Below are 21,012 nucleotides of genomic sequence, written 5' to 3'. Positions count from 1 at the left end.
AGTTAAGTACAATGTCTTTTCCATCCTGCCAAGTTCTAGGTCTGTGAAAGGGCAGAGTGCAGTAAATTCTGTGCAGTGGATATCTGGAGAATTTAATTCCAGTTCCACACTAGCGTATGGTCATTACCTAAGTCTTAATTAATACATCCATATTCTTAGATTTTGCTAATAAGGTTTGCAGTAATATTGGATCCTCATTTAGTGTTTGTGTGATGTAATTAGGAAAAAAAAAAAGGAATTTCTTTGTTTGTTAAGGAAATGAATCTTTTCCCCAAAAAAGGTACTAACTGCAAATGTCTTTTTTTTTTTTTTAAAGATAATTTTTCTTAAGTTTCTGAATGCAGACCTGAGATAGATGAATATTCGCTTTGTATAAGTACGACTAGCAGTATGATAATATTTTCATTCAAGATGGATACTGTTGTCTCTGTGCAACCTATTCATTGCTTTACGGAAAATAAGGGGACCACTGGAACCAGTCCTAACCACCACAACCTTCCAGCATGCTACGTTTGTATATAGTCTTCTGATTTACAAGCCACGTGTGGAAAATGTGTGGTTAATGTTTTTTGCCTATACAGTTACTTAATTTTAAGGCACACTGATGACCCTTGCATGTTTAAGATACCCTGCAACATTAATAAATTTCATGTTCTGCATCTCTGAAAGAAAACGTTTGTTGCAGTAATGCATCGTCTTTCGTATGCGTTATATGCATAAAAGGAAACGGAACGATAGCATTCAGGTATTACAAACTTCTCTAGCCTGGTGGGATTCAGTATTATATAATGAATGCTTTGTAGTATGCCCATCTAAAGTGTTATCAACTGAGACTGATGACCTGTATTATGTTAATTGAGATAGATTTAGGCAGTGTTTTAAAAGCACATGAGCTCTATGCAACATCTCATATTTTTGTAGGATAGTGAATTCTAGACGTTAGTTTCCATGAGACTAGTGCTTTTGAACCTTACATTCACAAATTTAGCTTTTTGCAAAGGTGTAAGTGAAGAAAGTTTGTTCTCTGTCAATAACACTGTGCATGCTGGAGTGATGTGCTGTATTTTTGTATGCTCTTGACCTAGAGCTGCCTTTATTTTGTCGTTACTATTTTTTACTTCCCCTGCCCTTGAGGTACATGTCCATGCAGATTTTTGATAAATGTGGTTTATGCCTCTATTAAATCCCTAAGAGGGTGTCCTGGGCTTATTTCTGCAGGATAAGCCATGTAAAGAAGAGAGGTTTGGTTGACCACAGCAGATTACAGGAGTGACTTACACACCAACAGCCTAATGGGTGAGAGTTGAGGAGAGTGAACAGAATAGCAGCAGTAATTATAGGAAGTAACTCTTTGGGTTCTCTCGTGATACCAAGACGAAAAATGTACATTGTGATATTCTAAAGTCTGTTGAGTGAGAAATGTGCAAGAGCTAGATGGGCTTAGACAGTAAGTCTCTGCTCCACTCAGCTCACCTCCTACAGCTGATTTTTTTTCTTGCTTGGGAGCTGGGATCTGTCTCTTGGGGAATTTTATCTACAATAGAGGCTTTATCAGAAGGAGATGCTGGGACTGTTAGGACCCCCTTCCTCTTTAGCCACCAGTCCTGTCACAAAATAATGCCTTTTTCACCCTTTCCTCTGAAAGGAGGAATATGTAGACTCCATTATACCCAGGATGACTCTGGCTTTTTCCAGTGCTTTGGGAAGAACATGGTATATTACCAGGTTAGTAGAAGCAAACATGGCTTATCTTGAGTCCCTATTTCTGTAGCTGAGAGGACCTGTAGCTCAAGAGAAAGGAAATAAAAAGTCAAGAGGCAAAGGACCAAGACAGAGAGGGATAAGGTGGTATAAAGCTGAAAGCATGATCTGCTATTTCATTTTTGGGATATCGGTGCCTCATGATTGTGTATCTTTTGGTCTTGCATGTGCTTAGGCCTGTCCTATTGCTACAGGATTGGTAGTAACTAGAACCTTAATTTTAAGGCCTGGAGCATGAAGTATTACACTTTGATTAGGAAGGGCTGGGAAGTTGTGGTGTGACAGAGGATGGGAGGCTCGGGGGTGATTGGTAAGTTAAGGTTGGTGAGAAAAGTAGGTGCTTAGCGCAGGAAGAGAGGGGTGGAATTTAGGGCACTTGGAGAACATATCTTGAGTAAGGGTGTTGAAATTGTTGGAAGGAGAGGGAGAAGCTTGTACATAAGTGAAAGGGGATGTTGAGATGGGAAACACTTTAAAAGGCTGAGGAAATTCTGGGGACATTGCAGAATATTTGTCTTGTTTGGGAAGCACTGAATTTCAGGAACTGAAGGGGATGTGGATATGAGTCTTGGGAAAAGACCTGACACGTGCCCATATGTCTGCACTCCCAAGTCCTTTTTTGTCATTAAAAATTTGGTAGTTCTCATCCTTTCCTCTCTACCTCTGTTTTTGCTCCTCAGTAGTCAGGGTTAGCCTGCTCGTTCCTGCTGACCCTCAGCTGAGCTGTGGCAGTGTCATCCAGCCAGCTGCCACCAAGCAGAATGGACAGCAGTTGAGTTCTTTTTGCTTTTCCCCAAGTGGTGACAGTAACTGTGGTCAGTCTTCTCTCCCTGCCAACTATTTGCAGAGAAAGGGGCAGGAGTGCAGTTATCTTTGAGGACTCTGGCTGCCTTTGAAGTATGATTGAAACTTGCCCACTATTTCAAAGTTTGGGGTAAGGAGGGTGACGGGACGTATGGTTGTATAACAGATGTTTTCCTTGAAAACTGGATTAAAAACAAGCAAGTGATAAAAAATGACAAAGCTTTGTGCTCTGGTAGTGTTCACTCTCAGATTACTGCAGCATTTGTCTGTGATTCCACATAGCATTGAGTAAAATCTGCGGCATGGGCAACATTCATCAAAGGGAAATTTTGACTTCTTTATGGTAAATCAAAAGCTAACATTTGGTTTTAAAATGCCATTTTTATCATTGTAGTTTGGAAAGCCCATGTTGCTGTTACACTTCCATGCTGTGCAATGGTCTCTTCTATTAAAGATGGTGAGTGATCATTGTGACCACTGTGTGCCCTAAGAAAAGAAGGCTAGTGCCAGCTGTGCAGAGAGGGGAAGAGATGTGGAATACATGTAAATATAATTCCCGAGACTTTGCTGTTTTATCAGAAAGCTGGAAGTTAATAACAATTAAAATAAGTGTCTTTTTTAATGTAAAATGTGAAAAAAATTATGTAAACCTTTTTTCCATTTTTTGGGGGTGGAAAAAAGCAAAAGCACAGTAAAAAAAGCTAGTGCTGTTTCCATTGAAAAATAGTTTTGATGGAGAATTTTTAGCAGTCTCTAGGTTTGACTTTGAGACTAAAAATGGCCTTTCTGGAAGGAAAAGTGTCTTACCTTGTGTACCTGTAGAATTGGATATGATAACTTTGATCCATTGGAAAAAGCAGGGTTTTGGCTTCCTAGTAATGTCGCAGCATTCGCTGTCAGGACTTATCAAGGCTTGAGAGCATGAACTTTTGAAGCTGACATTTGTATTTTGGAACAGGGAGGGCTGACTACTTTTGAAAGGTTTTCCCTTTATAAAAGGGTTGATGGGGTTGTTATTTCTCTACTTCTGAGATCTGTAAATTTGTACTTGTGGACAGTGAGGGCATTCTCTGTAGTAGCTAGTGGAATTAGTACAATTTTTAACATTCCACATGTGTGTTACATAATACTGCTATATCATATACAGTTAAAACATATTCTGTCTTGTGTTACTGCTTTAAACAATGCAAAGGTATCACTTTGATAGCCAGATGAGGTGGTTCTTTTTTCTTGTTTTCTTCTACTCGATCCAGAGGACAATAGATCCATCAGCATCTCAAGCAAAGGCGCTGTTCTCTGGGTGGCTGGTTTTTTTGTGAGCACTGCAATTTGGGATAAGTGAGTGTGTGTTTAGTTTTTGTTTGTTTTATTTTTTTTTTTGTGTGTGTGGTAAAATAAGTTATTGAGGTCAAATACTTTAAATAGTAGAGAACAAGATCCTCAATTGGAAAAGGATAGTCTTAGAACTTGAGTGAAATTTCATTTTAACTTGATGAAGTAGTAGGTTGCAAGCTATATAATTGGGTTCTGTAATAGCTACTTAACATTTTCATCCTAACATTTAGGATAAGTAATTACTTTAATGTTTAAAAGCCAAAATTAGTTTGTTTTGTAACAAAAAGTTGTAATTGACTTTACTGCATGGTTCTTAGCAAGATAGCATTGGGATTCATGGTTTTATATCATTTATAAGGTTGTTGCCTGTAATATTCAGTCTTTGTGCAAGCAAGGTCAACTCCACACACTTAAGCAGATTTACATACATTGACAACCAAGTTGAATTAGGCCCTGTGAGTATATCTTATGTCTCGCCAAGCTAGCTATAAAGGGGAAATCTTTTCAAAGACTTTAGCAATCTTAGAGCTCTTTGCTTTATTTCTAAACCCTGTAATTAGTGGTTTCTTGAAACTGGATTTGCTTCTTCCCAGAGCTGAGGGATATGCACTGTAATTTTGAAATCTAGCCTCTAAACATGGTCTGGCTCCTAACTTTTCTAACTAAAAAGTGGCTTAGATGCCTAAGCATCAAGCTGACTTAGAATTGGCTTTTTTATTTAATACACTCTCTTTTTTTTATGTTTTCTTTTTTTTTTTTCCTTCTCATTTCTTATATTGGAAAAATATAAAGTATTTTCTTTACCCTGTTGACACAGTATTAGGGCATGGCAAAGTTAACACTTTTTGCATCTGGAGGCTCTGATGGTGTTTGAGTCTCTTTGTAGTTCAAGATAAATTACGTTTGATTATCATCAACCCTTCAGAAATTTAAATTAGTATGCAAATAACAGGAAAGCTTATTAAGATTTTAATTAGCAAATAACAATTTTTCAACCTGGATAAACTAGATATATCTGTTATGTATTCTAGCTGCATTTTTAAAGTGTTGTCAGCCCAGCTTAAGAGAATAAAAAGAGAAAAACACCAGCAAATTGTGAATTGCAAGGTACTACTGAGAAATGAAAAATTCTTGGTAAACCTGATCTTCCTAGCCTACTGTTCAGTTTAAGTGAGCACTGAAAGAGTGAGGTCAAGATGAATCAGGTGCTATTGAACACTTTTCTCATTTGTATTTCACCTTGTAGAACTTGGAAGAGATCACCTGGTTCATTGCCTCCACTGCCCTGCAGTCTTCGGCAATTGTGAAATAGTTATTTAGTTTTAGAAAGATGTGTACTCTGCATGCTCCTGCTCACCATTCATTATAAAGCTTTTAAAAACACTTTAAGCTTTGAAACAACCAGAAGATACAGCTTTTGTGCCACAGTAAGAGAACAGAAAGTAATCGAAGGGCGTAGCTCAGGTCCTGAGTCAGCGTGATCCAACTGACCGAAGCAAAGTGGGCTGCTTCCTAAATTGCCAGCTGCTTCTTTCTGGAGACAAGAAGTACCTGCCAGAGCAGCAGTTGCTGCCAGAGGCATCATATACTGCCTTCTGCGTCCATTTTATATTTTGACCCAGATTGCTAAGTGTGGCTATTGCCAAAAAGCCCCCAACAAACCACCAAAGCCAAGTGAGTGTTGCAGTGAAGGCTCTTCTGTGCCCTGCCTTTGGTGCTGTCTTTTCTCTCCTCTTACCCTTGCCTCACTTCCTTCGTCAAAATGGTCTGTGGTACAATAGAAGGGTGCGTTTAGTTTGGAGTAGGAGACAAACAGCTTTCAGGAGGTGGTGGAGGGACAAACGGGAACATGGAGGGAGAGGGTTCTTGCTGATGAGGGCAGGCTTTAATTAATCAAAAGCTTTTTGAATTGTTAAATGCCTTAGAGTTTTTTGATCTGGTATGAAATGGCTGGTTCTAAACTGGTAAATATTACAAATAAGTGATCTGAATTTTTTATTTACATTCACAGTGATATGCTTTTTTAAATCTCTCTGTCTTCAAAAAAGTGAGTAATACAGAATAAGAACTGCAGTACAGCTAAACGCTTTTAAAAAAAAGTTTAAAAAATCCAGCTCCCAGTCCAGGCAAGCCATCACCATCCATTCCTGGGTCCTAGAAGAGCTTGCAACTCTAGATGTTCTTGGCCATCACTATATTTTTGTTTTCCCTGGCAGTTCTCTTCTTATTAGGCCAGTAGGGAACTGAAACGAGGATGCCTGCTGGCTTGGTCCTTCAGGGAGTAGACAGCTTCATAACTTGAGTTACCTAGCGGTTTATGAGTACAGATGCAATTAAGTACACGTGCACACTCATGAACAGATTTCCTTACTAGATATTACTATGTTTGATTTTTAAGCAGGATTGCATAAGTTAGGATACGACAAGAATGAAAGAGAATATACAAATTATTTTGCTACAACTTAATATTGGGCTAATATTTCAATCTCAAGGAACTCCACTGATGATAACAAAAACATCTTTTGTGTTCTATAATGTCTGCCATATTGTTGAAACCTTTAGCTAGTAAAGGACAGGTAAAACAAGAAGGCATGCACTAGCTTTAGTTCAGAGATGTTCTACCTGGTGGGGCTTTCCTTCGCCCCCCTTTCCCTTCCTTCCCTTCCGCCCCCCCTGCCCTTCCACCCCCCCACCTTTCCTTCCCTTTCTCCCCCCATCTTTCCTTCCCCCTTTGCAGTTGAGTGTATGGAAAAGGAAAAGCGGTATTTTTCTTTCAGGCACATCGCCACCTAGCAGCTATTAACTAAAATTTGCTCATTTTTTAGTTAGAGAAAAAAGGTAAAACCTGTATCTAAGTACTCTTGCTTTATTCTTCCACCTCCTTCTTGGAGAGTATTTGAGGTATCAGGTAATAGGTGGTATATCATAAATGTCTGACCTCAGGAGCTGCAACAGATATTCTTGTCCGTTCAAAAATGGAATTATACTAAGCAATACTGTATGGTGTTTTACATCAAAGTGTGTCTCACCTCTATAAAGACTGTATTTTTTCTCTTGGTTGCAAAATTGGTTACTGTAGAAATCGTTCCTCTTTGCTGATGCTCATCAAGGGTGAAATTTCAGTTGTATCCAAGTGAATAGCTTCCACATTGTTCTACAGTATTGATTCTCGGCCAGTGTTGCGTATTTTCCTACTGAAGGATGTTGTGTGGCATGGAGTGTAGACCAAGCTAGCAAAACTGCACCAAAACCATTTTTGCAGGCTCTTCAGTGCTACTGCCTGAGGCAGCAGCAAGCACAGGAGAAAAGGGCGTAAGCAGAGACAAGGGGAGGACGGTGGTAGAGAGGCAGAGGACTGGGCAGGGTTGAGGACAGCGGAGAGAAGGCAGAAGGGAGTGCTCCATTGTAGCTTGCTTGAAAATGTTTGTTCTAAAGCAGCTCAATATAAGTGCTGTAAAAACCATATAAATGCTTACTGTTAAATCTGATATTATGGACTTGGTATATTAAGGAATTGCCATTTTTTCCTGCAAAAAATTCAGGTAAATAAATAACACACAATTGTAAGGATTTATTTTTATCTTAGGTCCTATTATTGCTCAACTACGTCAGGATTATATATTTTTATAGTGGAAATGTTTTATCAGCATTTAGGAACCAGTGACAGAGTAATGCACTACAGTCATAACATGCACTGTAACTCTTTGAAAAGGTAAGTTTCTCAAGCTTTTTTTTAAATCTGAGAATCTTTTAATCTTCTCATCATCCATTGGTACATCTGCATCAGTTCTTTAGTTGGGGCAGATGTTTGCTTTCCGAGCCAATCTCCTGATTGCCCTTCTTTGGTCCGCACCACAGAGTGGGCTCAGCCATAAACTAGATTCTGTTCAGACAAAAGTAGTGCAGCAAGAGTGCTCCCAATGTGCTCCAGCTGCCAAGGGACTTTAGTCCATCTGACCAGACATAAGCTAATCGGGAGGAAACACGTGGAGTGTAGATGGTTGAGGCCACCACACCTGTTGCTTCATACTACTTTTGTAGAAATACCACTGTATTCTCCAAGAGGGAGAGGTTTGATATTTTCTTATTGTGAGAATTGTGGAAGAGCAGCACAGAAATCTTGTCAAACTCCACCCTAATGCAGGGACTGGCTGTCAAAACATTTAACCTCCTGGTTTTGACAATGATTTACCTACTCATAAGAACCGCCTTTTTTTTGTTTGGTTGGTTGGTTTTTTTTCTCATTTGCTTTCCTTGCCTCATAATGCTTATGTGATAAGACATTCTTGTGTGAAGACTGAATTTGCTTTCTGTATTAAACTGAATCAGAAGATCGCTAAGAGGTTGAACTCTCTTATCTGCTATGTGGGATAATTAGAATCCAATCTAATGTACTTCGATGTGAAGTCCGGAGTGATTCAGAAAGACCCGTGGATTTTCAGTTACCTCTAGGGGATGCTGTTGTGTTAAAAGTTCCAGTGTTTTAAACATTTTATCTATAGATATGGGTATTTATCTGCCTTACAGAAGAAAAGTGTGTGCAATCCTATAGGAAGTCCTCTAGCTAATGTGAAGCAGAGGTACTGCAGCATAATCGTGTTTGCAACTATCAATATGTAGAAGAACAGAATGAACTAACAAAGGTCCTGGGGTGATGTTAATAGCTTTTCTGTGTATGTTGTATCTAACCCGCTGATGCATTGATTATCGATTTCGGTTCACTGGAAGGTATCTTAGACTGGTGAAGTGTTTGATGAACAGTAGTTTGAAGCAAGCAGTTGGGAATTCTTTGCTGTCAAGAACAGAGTACTTTTACAGTGACAGTAAGGTTAATGTCTGCTGGACTTGAATTTGTTGAGCTGTTAAGTTTTCTTTCAAAGAAAGATTTCATATTAATGGATTTCTGGTTTAGAATACTTAAGATATATTTACATTGATCTTTCAGTATAGATATTTTAATTTAGAAATTCATAAAGCTCCCAGTGTTTGCTATCAACTTATTATTATTTAATGTGAAGTGTCTAAGTTGTTCATTACACAATATTTGACAAGTGTTAATCATAGTGTATACTGTACTGCTGAAAGCCGTTCACATAATAAAGTGATCATTATTGTCTAAAAACCTGTAGACTGGTCTAATAAAGAAGACTTACCTTCTTTCTTAGTGCCTGGACAGCAATACTGAGCAGTCAGTGATTTGTAGACAATACCCAGCCTTGTTTTCTGAACAACTTGAAGAAATATGTATCTTTGAATATAGAGGGGAATTTATATTGGACTTTGAACTATAATTCCTTGCCCCATTACGTGCAAAGCCTGTCTTGTAGACCACTGCCCTAAAGAAGTTCAGAATATTGCTTTCTTTTCTTCCGCAGCACCTGCACTTCCAGCAAAAATTTAAGTATTTTAAATTGGAAAAATTAAATAGTTATCTCTTCTTATCCTTCCCAAGCATCCATAAAATGTGCTGTATTAATGTAAATTCAGGGATGCTCTCTATATTAAAAACTGTACATATCAGAAATATGTTGCCCAAAAGCTTTGACAGACTTACATAAGAAACTTGCATTTCATGCTGAAGAAACATGCCTCTCTTTTGTTAATATTGTAGGTATAGCTTTTTATCGCCGTTAATATCTTAAATGACTAAGACTTCTCTTGATGCCTTTATTAAATGGCTGGTTTAATCTGAAACATTGGTATAGAATATCTTTGAATTTGAGTATGCACAACATGATCTGCTGTGTAAAACTTCTAATCCCCCTGCTTAAAGATTGTAATGTTCTTCTCTCTATTAAAAACAATTCTTTTTCTAGAAAATACCACACATTACTTTGGTCTGGAGGTGTGTGGTTGCAACTTTTGTGGTAAAAAATCCTGTGAGGCAAAAAACCAACTGCAACCTTTTTATTAGGTACCATCCAAGAAATGTAGTGTTACCTCAGCATTAAGTACCCATAGGTTTTTACATCATGTTAAAGCCTTCAAGATTAATAGCACTTCCAATTAGGAGAGTGCCCTTTATATAGGGCATAATATAATCAATATAATATAATCAATGAAAGGCTTCTTGACCTTCATCTTCCCAGCAATGCAGAATTCCTTTCAGGTAATTTGTTTCCTGCTGTATTGAATTCAGCACTGCTAGTGGACTTTGAAGCATATAGGTAGATAATGTACAGGACTACTTTTTGTATCTGAAGTGAGGAGAAACCTTATTTGGGTTCTAGGGAATCTTCCTTGGAGATGAATTTCTTATTCCTATTTATCAGTAATAACTTCAACTAAATTACCTAGTCTCACTGAAATATCCAGAGCATTCAAGCACTACTTCGCAACACGTCTTGACACAAAATGTCACTCCATGAGTTGCCTCTGTAACGTAGTATCTTCCCCTTCTCTAACAGAGGGGAGAAATTCTCAAAGTTGAAATGAAATTTTGTTATTAATTCTCCCTGACTGCATGCTCTTGTGTGTACCATTAAAATTCTCCATCCCAGAAAGGCAAGGATGAGTTATGTTTCAAGCCACAGGGCAGAGGGAGGCAGAGGGAAGATTAGGACAGCATTAGCTTTTTTTGTTTGTCTTAGACCCAACTTCCCCAGTATTTATTTCTCTTTTTCTCTCAAATCAGACGTCAGGTGCTGATCAGCCGCAGGAAATGCAAACTGATGCCCATTGGGTTAGCACATGCTTACACCCGTACAGATGTTCTGCCCTCTTGTGATGAGTCATACACATCTGTATAAGCAGCTAGAGTCTTTGTGATCAGGGTTCGGGCTGCCGAAGCGCAGACCACATCCTGAGATGAGAGCAACTGCTGTAAAGATCTCCATCATTTGTGTCATCTAAACTGGAGCTTTAGTAGCTGTTGGAAATCCAGAACACAGAATGTTTAACTGCTAATAGCCCTTAAAAAAAAAAAAATCAAGTGTGATAGTGTACTGATTGAATTGTAGCAGTGTGTGCGTGTCAGTACACAGCACCTGTCTATATGCATACAGGTATTTGCGCTGTACCTCATTTCTTTAATTGTCTTTATCATACCAGAGCTGCTGTTCTGTTCCATTACTGTAAAATAGCATTATTTTTCACTGCAACAGTATCGGGATACGCCTGAGGCCACGCTGGGAAGTTAACTAAACGTTTAAGAGAAAGAATTAGTTTTAAACAGATTGATTTAGCCGAGTTCTGCTGAGCAGGCCGACCAAAAAACTGCTCTGGAGTGCTTTTGCACAGTGCCGCGGTCGGCCCGTGCCCCGTGTCCGGAGGAGGCCCCGCTGCTCCCCGGGCTGCCCCTGCCTCCCCCCCTTCCTCCTCCTCCTCCTCCTCCTCCTCCGCCCGGGCAGCGGCAGCGCCGCTTCCTGTCAGAGCGGCTCCGACACGGCCCCTTCTGCCCAGGCCCCTTCTGCCCAGCCTCTCCTCCACCGCCTCCTCTTTCTTTCAAACACTCGGTGCTTTTAGAGACTGATCTTGTGCAGAAAATATCCCTGACATTTGAGGAGCTCCAGGGATTCACTGAGCATGCGCAGTCCTCCCCGCCTGGGAGCGAGAGGAAGCTGGTTTACATACGAGTCATACCAAGCATAGCCTGCATGTCAGTGCAGTGAACTTGCAGCGGGCTGTGAGCAGAACTAGTGTGTCTTTGTCCTAGGAAATTTCCCTTGTTTCTCTTTTCTTTCTTTTTTTCCTTCGCCTTTTTTTTTTTTTTTTTTTTTCCCCAATTGGAAAAGGACTTGAGAAGTTTTTAGACAGTTCTTTGTATTGAAGGACACAGTATACTGTAGTTTCCAGAAGTTTGGAAGGGAGAGTGTGTGTTTTAATCCCTCCAACTTTCCTTTAATATACTTTGTTTTGATTAGCTGAAGGCTGGGCCTTGTGCTAGTGAAGTTTAGGAAGCCGGGAGCGTACTCGGCACCATTTGCCGGGCTTCCTTCTCCCTCAACCTGGGCGAAAGCAAACAAGCTGGTCTTTTTTGCTAGCCCGATAAATGCTATTTATGAAGATGGACCTGTTGAACTACCAATACTTGGACAAGATGAACAACAATATTGGCATTCTGTGCTACGAAGGTAATGGTTTCGTTTCACGAAGCGGCTTTTGTCGGGTGTGTTTTCTGTTGTTTGTAAGCATGAATTCTGCCTCTTGAAAGGAAATCTGTGCTGTTGGTTGTGAGATACCTCGCAGTCTGTATTGTTAGTAAGGCTTTGTTTAAGGCAAGGATTTTTTTTTCTTTTAATTTTTCTGTTCTTTTTTTACAAAGTATTTTTGGTGTTAATTTTATTTTTTTTAAAGATCACATTAGTTAGATTAGTTTAAAGGACCACGTTGCTTTTGTGGCAGGTAGAGTATTTTTTTTTGTTGTTGTTTCCTGATTTCTGGAGTCGTAAAAGAAACCGTTTGTAAGATGGATGTGCGAGTTTACGTACGTTTCTACCTGTAATCCAAGCTAGCAGTTGGGCGCTGCCGCTTTTAGACCTGGGGGACGTCTTCGGACAATGAGGCCTGAGGCGTTTTCCCTGCCGGCCCGCCGCCCTGCCCGCCGCCCTGCCCGCCGCCCTGCCCGCCGCCCTGCCCGCCGCCCGGCCGGGTCCGGCGCCGGGGCCCCGCGGCCGCGGGCTGCCCATTGTTCGGCCTCCCCTTCCCGGCGAGCCCCGGCTGCGGGATGCCGCCCCCTCCGCCGCCCCGCACACCCCTCCCTCCCTCCCTCCTCCCTCCTCCCTTCCCTCCCTCCATCCTTCCCCAGAACCACCCCGCGCTCCAGTCCCCTGGGGAGAGAATTACACAACTAGTTGGAAAACCGAGTTTATTTCTCTTTGCTGGACTCTGAATTTTACTTCAGCTAACGTAGGCTGGCGTTTGCTCTTCATATGGTGAGCGTTAATAGTGCTGTTTGGAAGTTGCCTGAGGTAACAGGGTAAAATCAGTTTCTTCATCTAGTGGAGTTTTATCTACGTGCAGTTTGAAGAAGTGGTTATGGCTTGGCTTTGACTGGAAAGAAAGGCACCACTGAGCTAATTCAGCTTGGCAGTAGAACTGTTTTTGCTGTAGCCACACACAAGCATTTGCAGAAATCTTTCTTCTGATTCAGCAGGAACGTTTTCCATGTTCATTTGGAAAATAAACTTGCTGTAGTTGTCAGGGAAGAAACAATAAAGAGTATACATAGGACTAGGAGCTATCTGTTCGTAGTCTTTAGAAAAAGACTAGGCCAGAAGACAGGGAGCTGAACCCACTTTGGAAAATACCATCTTTTCTATCATGAAATCAGCATGGCCACATTTCTTTCCTTTGGGAAGTGGAGGGGCTCCCTGTAGAACCGTTAATATCTCTGTTTCATTTTTTTTCCTTCTTTTCTTTCCTGCACAAATATGTATATATTTGCTTGAATAAAGTTCTTGTAGAGAAGATTGAGCTTTCCCATCAGTACTGAACAATACAGAGCTGGGATTCAATAGAGTTGAATTTTCAAGCTCTTTCTTATCCCTGTGCTTTCTTCGTTACAGCAAGAAAACTAGTTTAAAAAAAAAAAAAGGAAGAACAACAACTTGCAGGATCCTTAACTTTTTCATTGCTCTCTATAGTAACCAGTGCTTTCTTTGGAAGCAGTTGACAACTTCTGATGAAGACCATGAAGTTTTGCATAAAATTCTACTTTACGTGGTACATGTTCCTGAGTGTTTTGTTGACTAAGGCAGAAAACCTGTAGTTTTGGCTCATTAATTAAAATCATTATAATTATGCCTAATATTTACGGAAGATTCTTTCCAGCCCCCTTTTTCCCCGCCCTCTTCTCCAATAATTGTTATTTAACCAGATCTTAGCTTTAATAGTTCAAAAGCAAAATAACATCTTAAGGAATACACCCTACTATAGCAGTCTTTGTTTAGTTTAAACATCTGTTGCTGTTTCCCTTATTATGGAAGTTAACATTTTTAACACTAAAATAAACACACACAAAATGAAGAAAAGAAAAGCAAAACTTCAGTGGTGTTTATGGTGAGGTGTTTATATCCCGGTGGTTTAAAAAGTATAAACACTGGCAACATCTGCAGTGAACTTGAAGGGTGTTTTAGAGATGCCTACAGATCTTCCATGCCTCTGCCATAGTATTTATTTTATGAGTGAGTTGTGTGAGCAGTGATGGATCTTGTCTTTTCAAAGACACTGCTGCGGTAGTAACTATATTGACAACAAAGTGCCCTTTCAAACTCAATTAATTAGGATTTATTGAAGGCCATACTTGAACTACTTATAAATAGATGCCTTCCTGAAAAGTACTTTTGCAGATGTAGGATAAGATACCAGTACATTTTACGATGTGAAAGTAGGTTTGTAATTTCAGAGGAAAGAATTATGGACCTATATGCCACAGGAAATAAATGAGAAGGGTTCCTTATTCCTTTAGAATCTCTCTTGAAACACTTGCTTTTGCTTACTGAGATAATTGGTATGCTGGTGGAAATGTGTCATTATCGTTTTATGAGGTTTACTAGCGGTTTTAATCTTTCGCCTCTGGCACAAGCCACTGGAACTATGTGCCATTGATTTGTAGCTGTAGCTTATGGAGAAAGAGATGTATGGGTACATAAGAAATAGGAAAAGTTCTTCCATCGTGTGCATTTGGCAGTCCTTTAGTTCAACATGGAGTAGAAGAATATCATTTGCATCTCAAGACGAGCCCTGCTTTTTCTTGCCCAGCAAGAGTTACAGATAGCAATTTGTTATCTGCAAGCTTCAGGCTCCTGAGTTAATGCCAGCACTTGGTTGGCCTTCCTTGACTGGTAGGTGCAGGAAACCTCAGCTATGTCTTAATCTCATTCTGTTCTGAAGTAGTGTCATTCATGACCATGCTCCAGTGAGTGTGGGAGCATTCATTGACAAGAGTGCTGTTTAGTTCATAAACCATGCTTCTGATTTTGGCCTACTCAGTGGAGGTCTGGGGGAAGAAAGTAGAATGGTGACTAATATAGATGGGATCCGCTTTCTGGACAGAAAAGCATCCTTTTGTTGAGGTTGGGGGTGGAAAAGGGAGATCTAGGAGTTCTCCCATTAACCCTAAAGAAGTAATGGTGTGTTGCAGATTTAGCTGACTGCTTTTTAGTATGGAACCTTAACTTGACTGTTTTCTCAAACATAAGATTTTTTTCCTTTTTTTTTTTTTTTTTTCCTGCCCTCTCACTGTGAGGGTGGTCTAACACTGACACTGGTTGCCCAGAGAGGTTGTGGAGTCTCCATCTTTGGAGATACTCAAAACCCGACTGGACAGGGCCCTGAGCAACCTGCCTTAGTTGAGCCTGTTTTTGAGCAGGAGGTTTGGACTAGATGATCTCCAGAGGTGCCTTCTAGCCTCAACACTTCTGTGATTCTGCAATACGGTGGAAGGTTCTGCATACTCATATAATTAAGACAGCAAAAGGGTTATAACCAGCGATGAGGTGAGAGGGTTTTTGAATGAGGGTCCATAACTTTGAACCACAGAACAAAGCCATTTCCTTTCCTCAGAGTTGTTTGGTTTATATTGATAATTTGTGCCCTTTTGAGTGTTTTCTTAATATTACTAGCTTTGAGCTCCTTGTGGTGCCCCATGATAATCTCAGCTCTGATGCTTTTGGAGGAAAGTCTTAATTTTAACAACATGGTGGTTTTTTAACAAGTTGCATAAAAGAGAACATTTTGAGTTTTGTCTCCCTCTCGGGTGAAAGAAAATTTTTAAATCATTCAAATGAGAATGTTTAGTCTTCGCCAATGGGAAAGTGAGAGTTGTATTAGCAATGATCAACCACTTCAAGCAACTTATTGTAATATATTTGGTGTAGTAAGAAAGAAAAAAAGAAATAATTAGAGAATTGTTGACTCAGCATCTGGATGCTGATTGTTAGCGTGAATACATCTGATATCCTCCTAAACATTTGCTGCCAGTGATCAACAATGGGCAGTTTAATGAGTAGTGCTTTCTTACCATTGTTTTCTTCCTAATGAGCTCAGAGACATCAGAAAACTCTTGGGAGACTGTTGTCCTCGCTGAGGTGTAAAGGCCATGAAGCAGAACCATTCTGTACCAGTCTGGCATTCCCAGTGCTTCCTATCAAATGACAAGCACTTGATCCGGGCATGTGTTCAGAGGTAGAACATCTGCATCTTGTTTTGCAATGGAAACTCACTTAACTTGAGCTGAATATTCTTTCTCGGAGAGCCTTGTGTGTGAGGTAATGGCGGGAGGGCTCAGAGTTAAACAAAACACATCACAGGTGATCCTGCTCTTTCACTAGTGCAGGGGCAGTCTAGCAAGTTTTGGCTCCTCGTTTCCAATAGAATATGTATGAGAAGGGGCAATCTCCAAGTAGAAGATTTGTTTCATTTTGTTGTTTATCTGAGGGAGTGTACAGATGGTTGTGTGTTGGAAGGCAGATTTCTGCCTTCCTTCCTCTCTCTCCCATTTTCAAATGCTTTGTGTTATTACTGCATTCTCAAGGCTTGAACTGCTGTGCTGGGAAAGGTATAAAGAAATGCAATAAGATGCTAAGAAATCCCCCAGGCATGTTATGAGACTTGGAGCACTCAAAATAGTTATACAGAGTTCTCTGGACAGTCCAGAAGACTGGATTTTTTTAATGAAGAAAATTGGATCCAGATTTATAGGAAAACACCCCTTTTTGGTTTCAGGACAGCTTACATTAGTTAGTGGCATATTACATAATTATTTCACTGACTTCCTGTAGCAATGAAGCATTAGTTGGCTACAGCACTGAGCTTGCAGGGCTATATATCTTCTTAGGGCACTGCAAGGCATTTTGGATATATGTATATCTTCCCAAAGAGGCCAGTTTAGAAGTTTGATATCAAACAAGGAGCCTGAAACAGATTCTGCTAACTTAATTTGCTTTTTAATGAAATGTAACGTGTTTTCTTAAGTTCTAAAGAATAGTTTCCATCAGTTTTCTTTGCTGACCTTGCATTTTACTCTGGGTTTGTAACATCAGTTTCTCCTATTCACTCCAAAGTTTGGTTTAGTTTCTAAATGTATAAAATGACTTTAACACTATTCTTCTATCAAGAATTAATGGAATACTAAATGGGATAAAAATCTCCTTCATGGTGAATTAAGTGTTCTTATTTGTAATGCAGTGTAAAATTTCTGTTCAAAGTCATGTAAATTAAGATGCACCTACAGAATGTTCCCCATTTAGAGAACATTCTGTGGGTTTTGCTTTTTCAATGTCTTTTATCTTCAGGAAAAAACAAAGAGCTCCAGCTTCACAGTTGGGCTTTTCTTACTCATTTCCTCCTAGCATGAAGTTGGGAATATCCTTTTCAGTACTGACATCAAAATTCAGTTTATTTTTCTCATTCATCAAAGGCAAGATAGATTTAGGTCACACTTAAGCATTTTTTTTTCCCTGGAGTTCTGTTGTTCTCCTCACCCTTGATGCTAGTTCAGCATTTGTACTGAGAACTCAAACAAGGAAATTAAAAAACCAAATATAATAGTGGGTTATCCCATGACTTTCAATAGATAAGATAGGCAGCACGTTTTTTTCTGAGATAAAAGGTAGTGAGGTTTGTAGCAGTAAGTTGAATTCTGTGTTAATGAGCAATTTGCTTAAAGGCTGTAACTTGTTACTCACAGGTCAAATTTGTTACAGTGCCAGGTCTCTTTGGATATAAATCCAGGGATTTCAGGAGACATTGAAAAAGCTTAAATTGCTCCAGAGTTTGAACAATGCACTGTATTGTATGGAGAACTGTTAGAGAAAAAATAAAGCTTAAACAACAGTCTTCATTGTGTGGCATCTAAAATTATGAATGAAGAAGTTCATCCATATGTATTGGTTTTGCCTTTTTTAAATATCTGCTTTGCATGAAACTAGTTGTCTATTAATTTCTTCTTGAGGATTAATACAGATGGGCCTTTATATTTGATTTTGGCTGAATAGACTACAGAGTTTTAACATGCTGCATGCAGACAGTGTGCCAAGCAATTTAGCAAAGTTGTTTACACTAACAATAATCCAGCAGGACAGAGCCTATAATTTTTCACTGATAATAGTATGAGGTAGTGTTGAATACAAGTTTCTGGAGGAGTCTTTACAAAAACAGTATTATACTTTTTCAGTGTTAAGGAATCATAAGTGGTTTTAGTTTTAATTTCTTTTCTAAAGCCAGCCCATTTTTTCTTCATCGTGCAGTCTGTATCATCTCCCTGAAAATTACTTTACAAATCAGCATGGAACGATTGCTGGACACACAGAGTCATTGTCTCCTTTCCCTTTCAGTAAAAGCCCTGCGCTTTGCAAGATAACTGACTGTGTGATACAGCACTGCTAGATGTTGTTGTATAAGCCCTATGCCAACACTGTGGGTGCAGTAACATATACACCATGAGTGCCGTGATGCATAGTTTTAATTTCCTGGAGGCAGATTTCCCTTGGTGCTTCATCTAACAGCTTTTTTTAAGAAAGAGCGGACATCCTCATGCCTGTCTCTACAAGTTGATGTAATGGCGCATGTAGCTTGGTGTGTACTGACAGGTATCTTCGGAGTCGTGGTGGGATGGAAAGAGAGGCCACAGATCATCCATCATCATCACTGGTGCTACAAGTGCAGTTTTGAACAGGCGGGTTACCTCTGTCAACTTGTGAACCTCATGTTACAGATGGATGGACTTGGAAGAGTTTGATTCTTAACATCAGTACTGGCGCTGATTCTAAGGTGTAAGGCAAGCTTGGAGCATTTTAGTTGTTAGGAAAGAGCTCCATACAGCTTTTTCTTGTATAACCTTGGTGAAGTTGAAGTAATGGTGTTCCTGGGACCACCACAGCATTGGTTCTAGTCAAAGAAAAAGTCATCCAGAAACTTCAGCGAGGTGGTGAGCCTTCATCAAAGATCTTTAGGTATCAAGTTCTAATAGGAATGTAAGTCCTGAAAATCTCAGGTAAAAAGTAATACGAGTATGGGAGACAAAAGTGTGAAACGGAGTTTAGAATGTTTCCTTTACCTAAGTTTCATGGCAATGGTATCAGATTTTTTTAAAGTAACACTTTTCTTTTTTCTTTGCTTTTTAACTTTTGTTGTTGCTAGTGTTAAAAACCAGAACTTGTTAAACACAGTAGTGCATGGTGCAGTCCAGCTTTTCCCTCCAAAAATGTTATGTGACACTTTGTGCCTCATTTTATCGTTGGAGGAAGAGATCATCCACAATGTAGTGTACGTGGATGGAGGTAGATAATATTTGGGTTAAAGTGGAATGTTACAGCCTTTGTGGCATACGAGGAGGAAAGAAAGTAGGCCTTCAGCAGGTAGGTGCCAACTTAGTTCCTTCACAAAAATGTGGCTCCTTTCTTTTCATAATACACATTGTTACAAGAGTCTATCTTTGATTATTTTGAGATATGTTCTTTTTCACTCCTCATCATTTTGCAGCGTTCCTTGTCAGCTGTGAGAATCAAGCGTTGTAGTGTATAACTTTCCTCCTTTTCTTCCAAATGTTGCTAGCAGGTTCCAGGAAATATATTTGGTCTCCCAGGAAAAGTTTGGAACCAGTTTTGTTTAAAAAGCAGTAGTTTTTCCTGGAAACCCATTTGACAGGGCAGGCATGGAAACCACTCAGCATTACACCTCCCTGGTTTGCAAGACTTAATATTTATTCCTCAGCATGCAGAAATAGGGTTTTTTTTGTCTTTAAACATCGGTTGTAGTTTGAAGTAAGAGAGATTTAATAGATGAGCCTATCTTTTTTTTTGCCCAGGATAGGAATGGCATTGTTGTATGGGAATATAAGCCAATATTGAAATATTTGTTATGCTTTATTTTAACCAAAAATCACAGAACAGCAGATTGGCAATAGCCTTTGTAGTTACCATCTATGAGTGCCCAGCCCAGCAATCCTTTGCATAAGAAGAGTGAAAACCAAAGCTGCTAAGTGCATCTTTTGGAATAGCTGTTGTCTTTTTGGGAATGGGTATTTACTTGTTTTAAAAATGGCATTAGTGCACTCTGGTTGCACTTTAGAGATGGTATTGTGACTTCCAATTTTGTTACTTGATTGTTAGTGTTTAGTATGTCTCAATTCTGAAAGCAAATTTAGATATTTGTAAAATTAGCAGGTTTTGAGACTTTCAGAGCAGAACCTTTCAGAAAACTATTGTTTCTTGGCTCCAGATTACTAAATTGAAGTTGTTTTCTCTGTGATGCATTGCTAGTTGTAATTAACTGGCCATATGAAGAAAATCAAAGTTATCCAGTCAAAAGGAAACTATTTCTATGAATCTAAATTATTTAGGAAGACCAGTAAATGCCACACAAGAGCTAGCCAAGTAAAATAAGACTATTCAGTTGTTCTGTTTATATTCTTTGGAAAGTAATCTGTTCTAAAGCAGGAGCTCTACAAAAAGTACTCTTAGTATATAGAAAAAAAAGTTGTCATAACTATGGCACCTCCTTTGTGATGGTTTTATACAGAACACATTAAATGAAGAGGGGGTGAGGGAAGTGCTGTATGATTCATGTAGGGCAAGTTTGAACTCAGCCAGTTTCTTGGATTTAGTATAAATATTTATGGCATTGAAGGGGATTTTTTTTTTTTTTTAATATGCTTCCTTGTGCTCCGGATCTTTTAGCTGTCCTCCTCAGACATCTGGTGTGCATTGCTGCTTGTTTAACCCCCACCCTTCAGTTTTCATGCTGTGGCATCTCGGAGAGCTATCGCAGTCACTCTGTGGTTGGCGTAAATTAAATCTCATAGAGCCAGCTGGGAGAATGCTGACGTGCACACTTTTCCTGCTGAATACTCTAAAACCAGTGGCTACAGTTAAAGAGGTGAACATTTTGCTCTTGTCTTGCTGTAGGCATCCTACTGAGCTATTTACGAAAGGTGTCAAAAATAGGAATTCCAGCATTAGCAATGATGTTTACAGATTCTTGACTAGTTTCCCTCTTAGAAAAAGCTTCTCTTATCAGTGTTTTATAATAAATGTATCTAACTTAGCTCATCAGCAAAAAAAATATTAAAGTTCTCTTCCTTTAAAAATCCTTAAAAGTCCTAATTTCTAAGACTGTAACTGCTTTGAGGTACATTATGCTTGCCTTAACAGCTAATATGTGGAGGTACTG

The 21,012-nt window shown here is 39.4% G+C and overlaps 1 protein-coding gene across 3 annotated transcripts in view; it reads left to right on the top strand.

The window, feature by feature from the left end:
• The window catches only part of VGLL4 (vestigial like family member 4), a 95,983-nt gene that overhangs the window by 35,687 nt on the left and 39,284 nt on the right, over positions 1-21,012 (top strand). Inside the window, exon 1 of one of the 3 annotated variants that reach the window (XM_082322596.1) lies at positions 11,546-11,972. The exons of the other annotated variants lie outside the window; for them this stretch is intronic. Coding sequence (XP_082178722.1) covers positions 11,891-11,972 — 82 coding nt within the window. The 5' untranslated portion in view covers positions 11,546-11,890. Of the gene's footprint in view, positions 1-11,545; positions 11,973-21,012 lie in introns of those variants that run through there. 3 annotated transcript variants of the gene reach the window in all.

This window comes from Platalea leucorodia (genome assembly GCF_965183815.1).
Source record: "Platalea leucorodia genome assembly, chromosome: 9".
Taxonomy (NCBI): domain Eukaryota; kingdom Metazoa; phylum Chordata; class Aves; order Pelecaniformes; family Threskiornithidae; genus Platalea; species Platalea leucorodia.
This window is presented reverse-complemented; position numbering and strand designations above follow the sequence as displayed.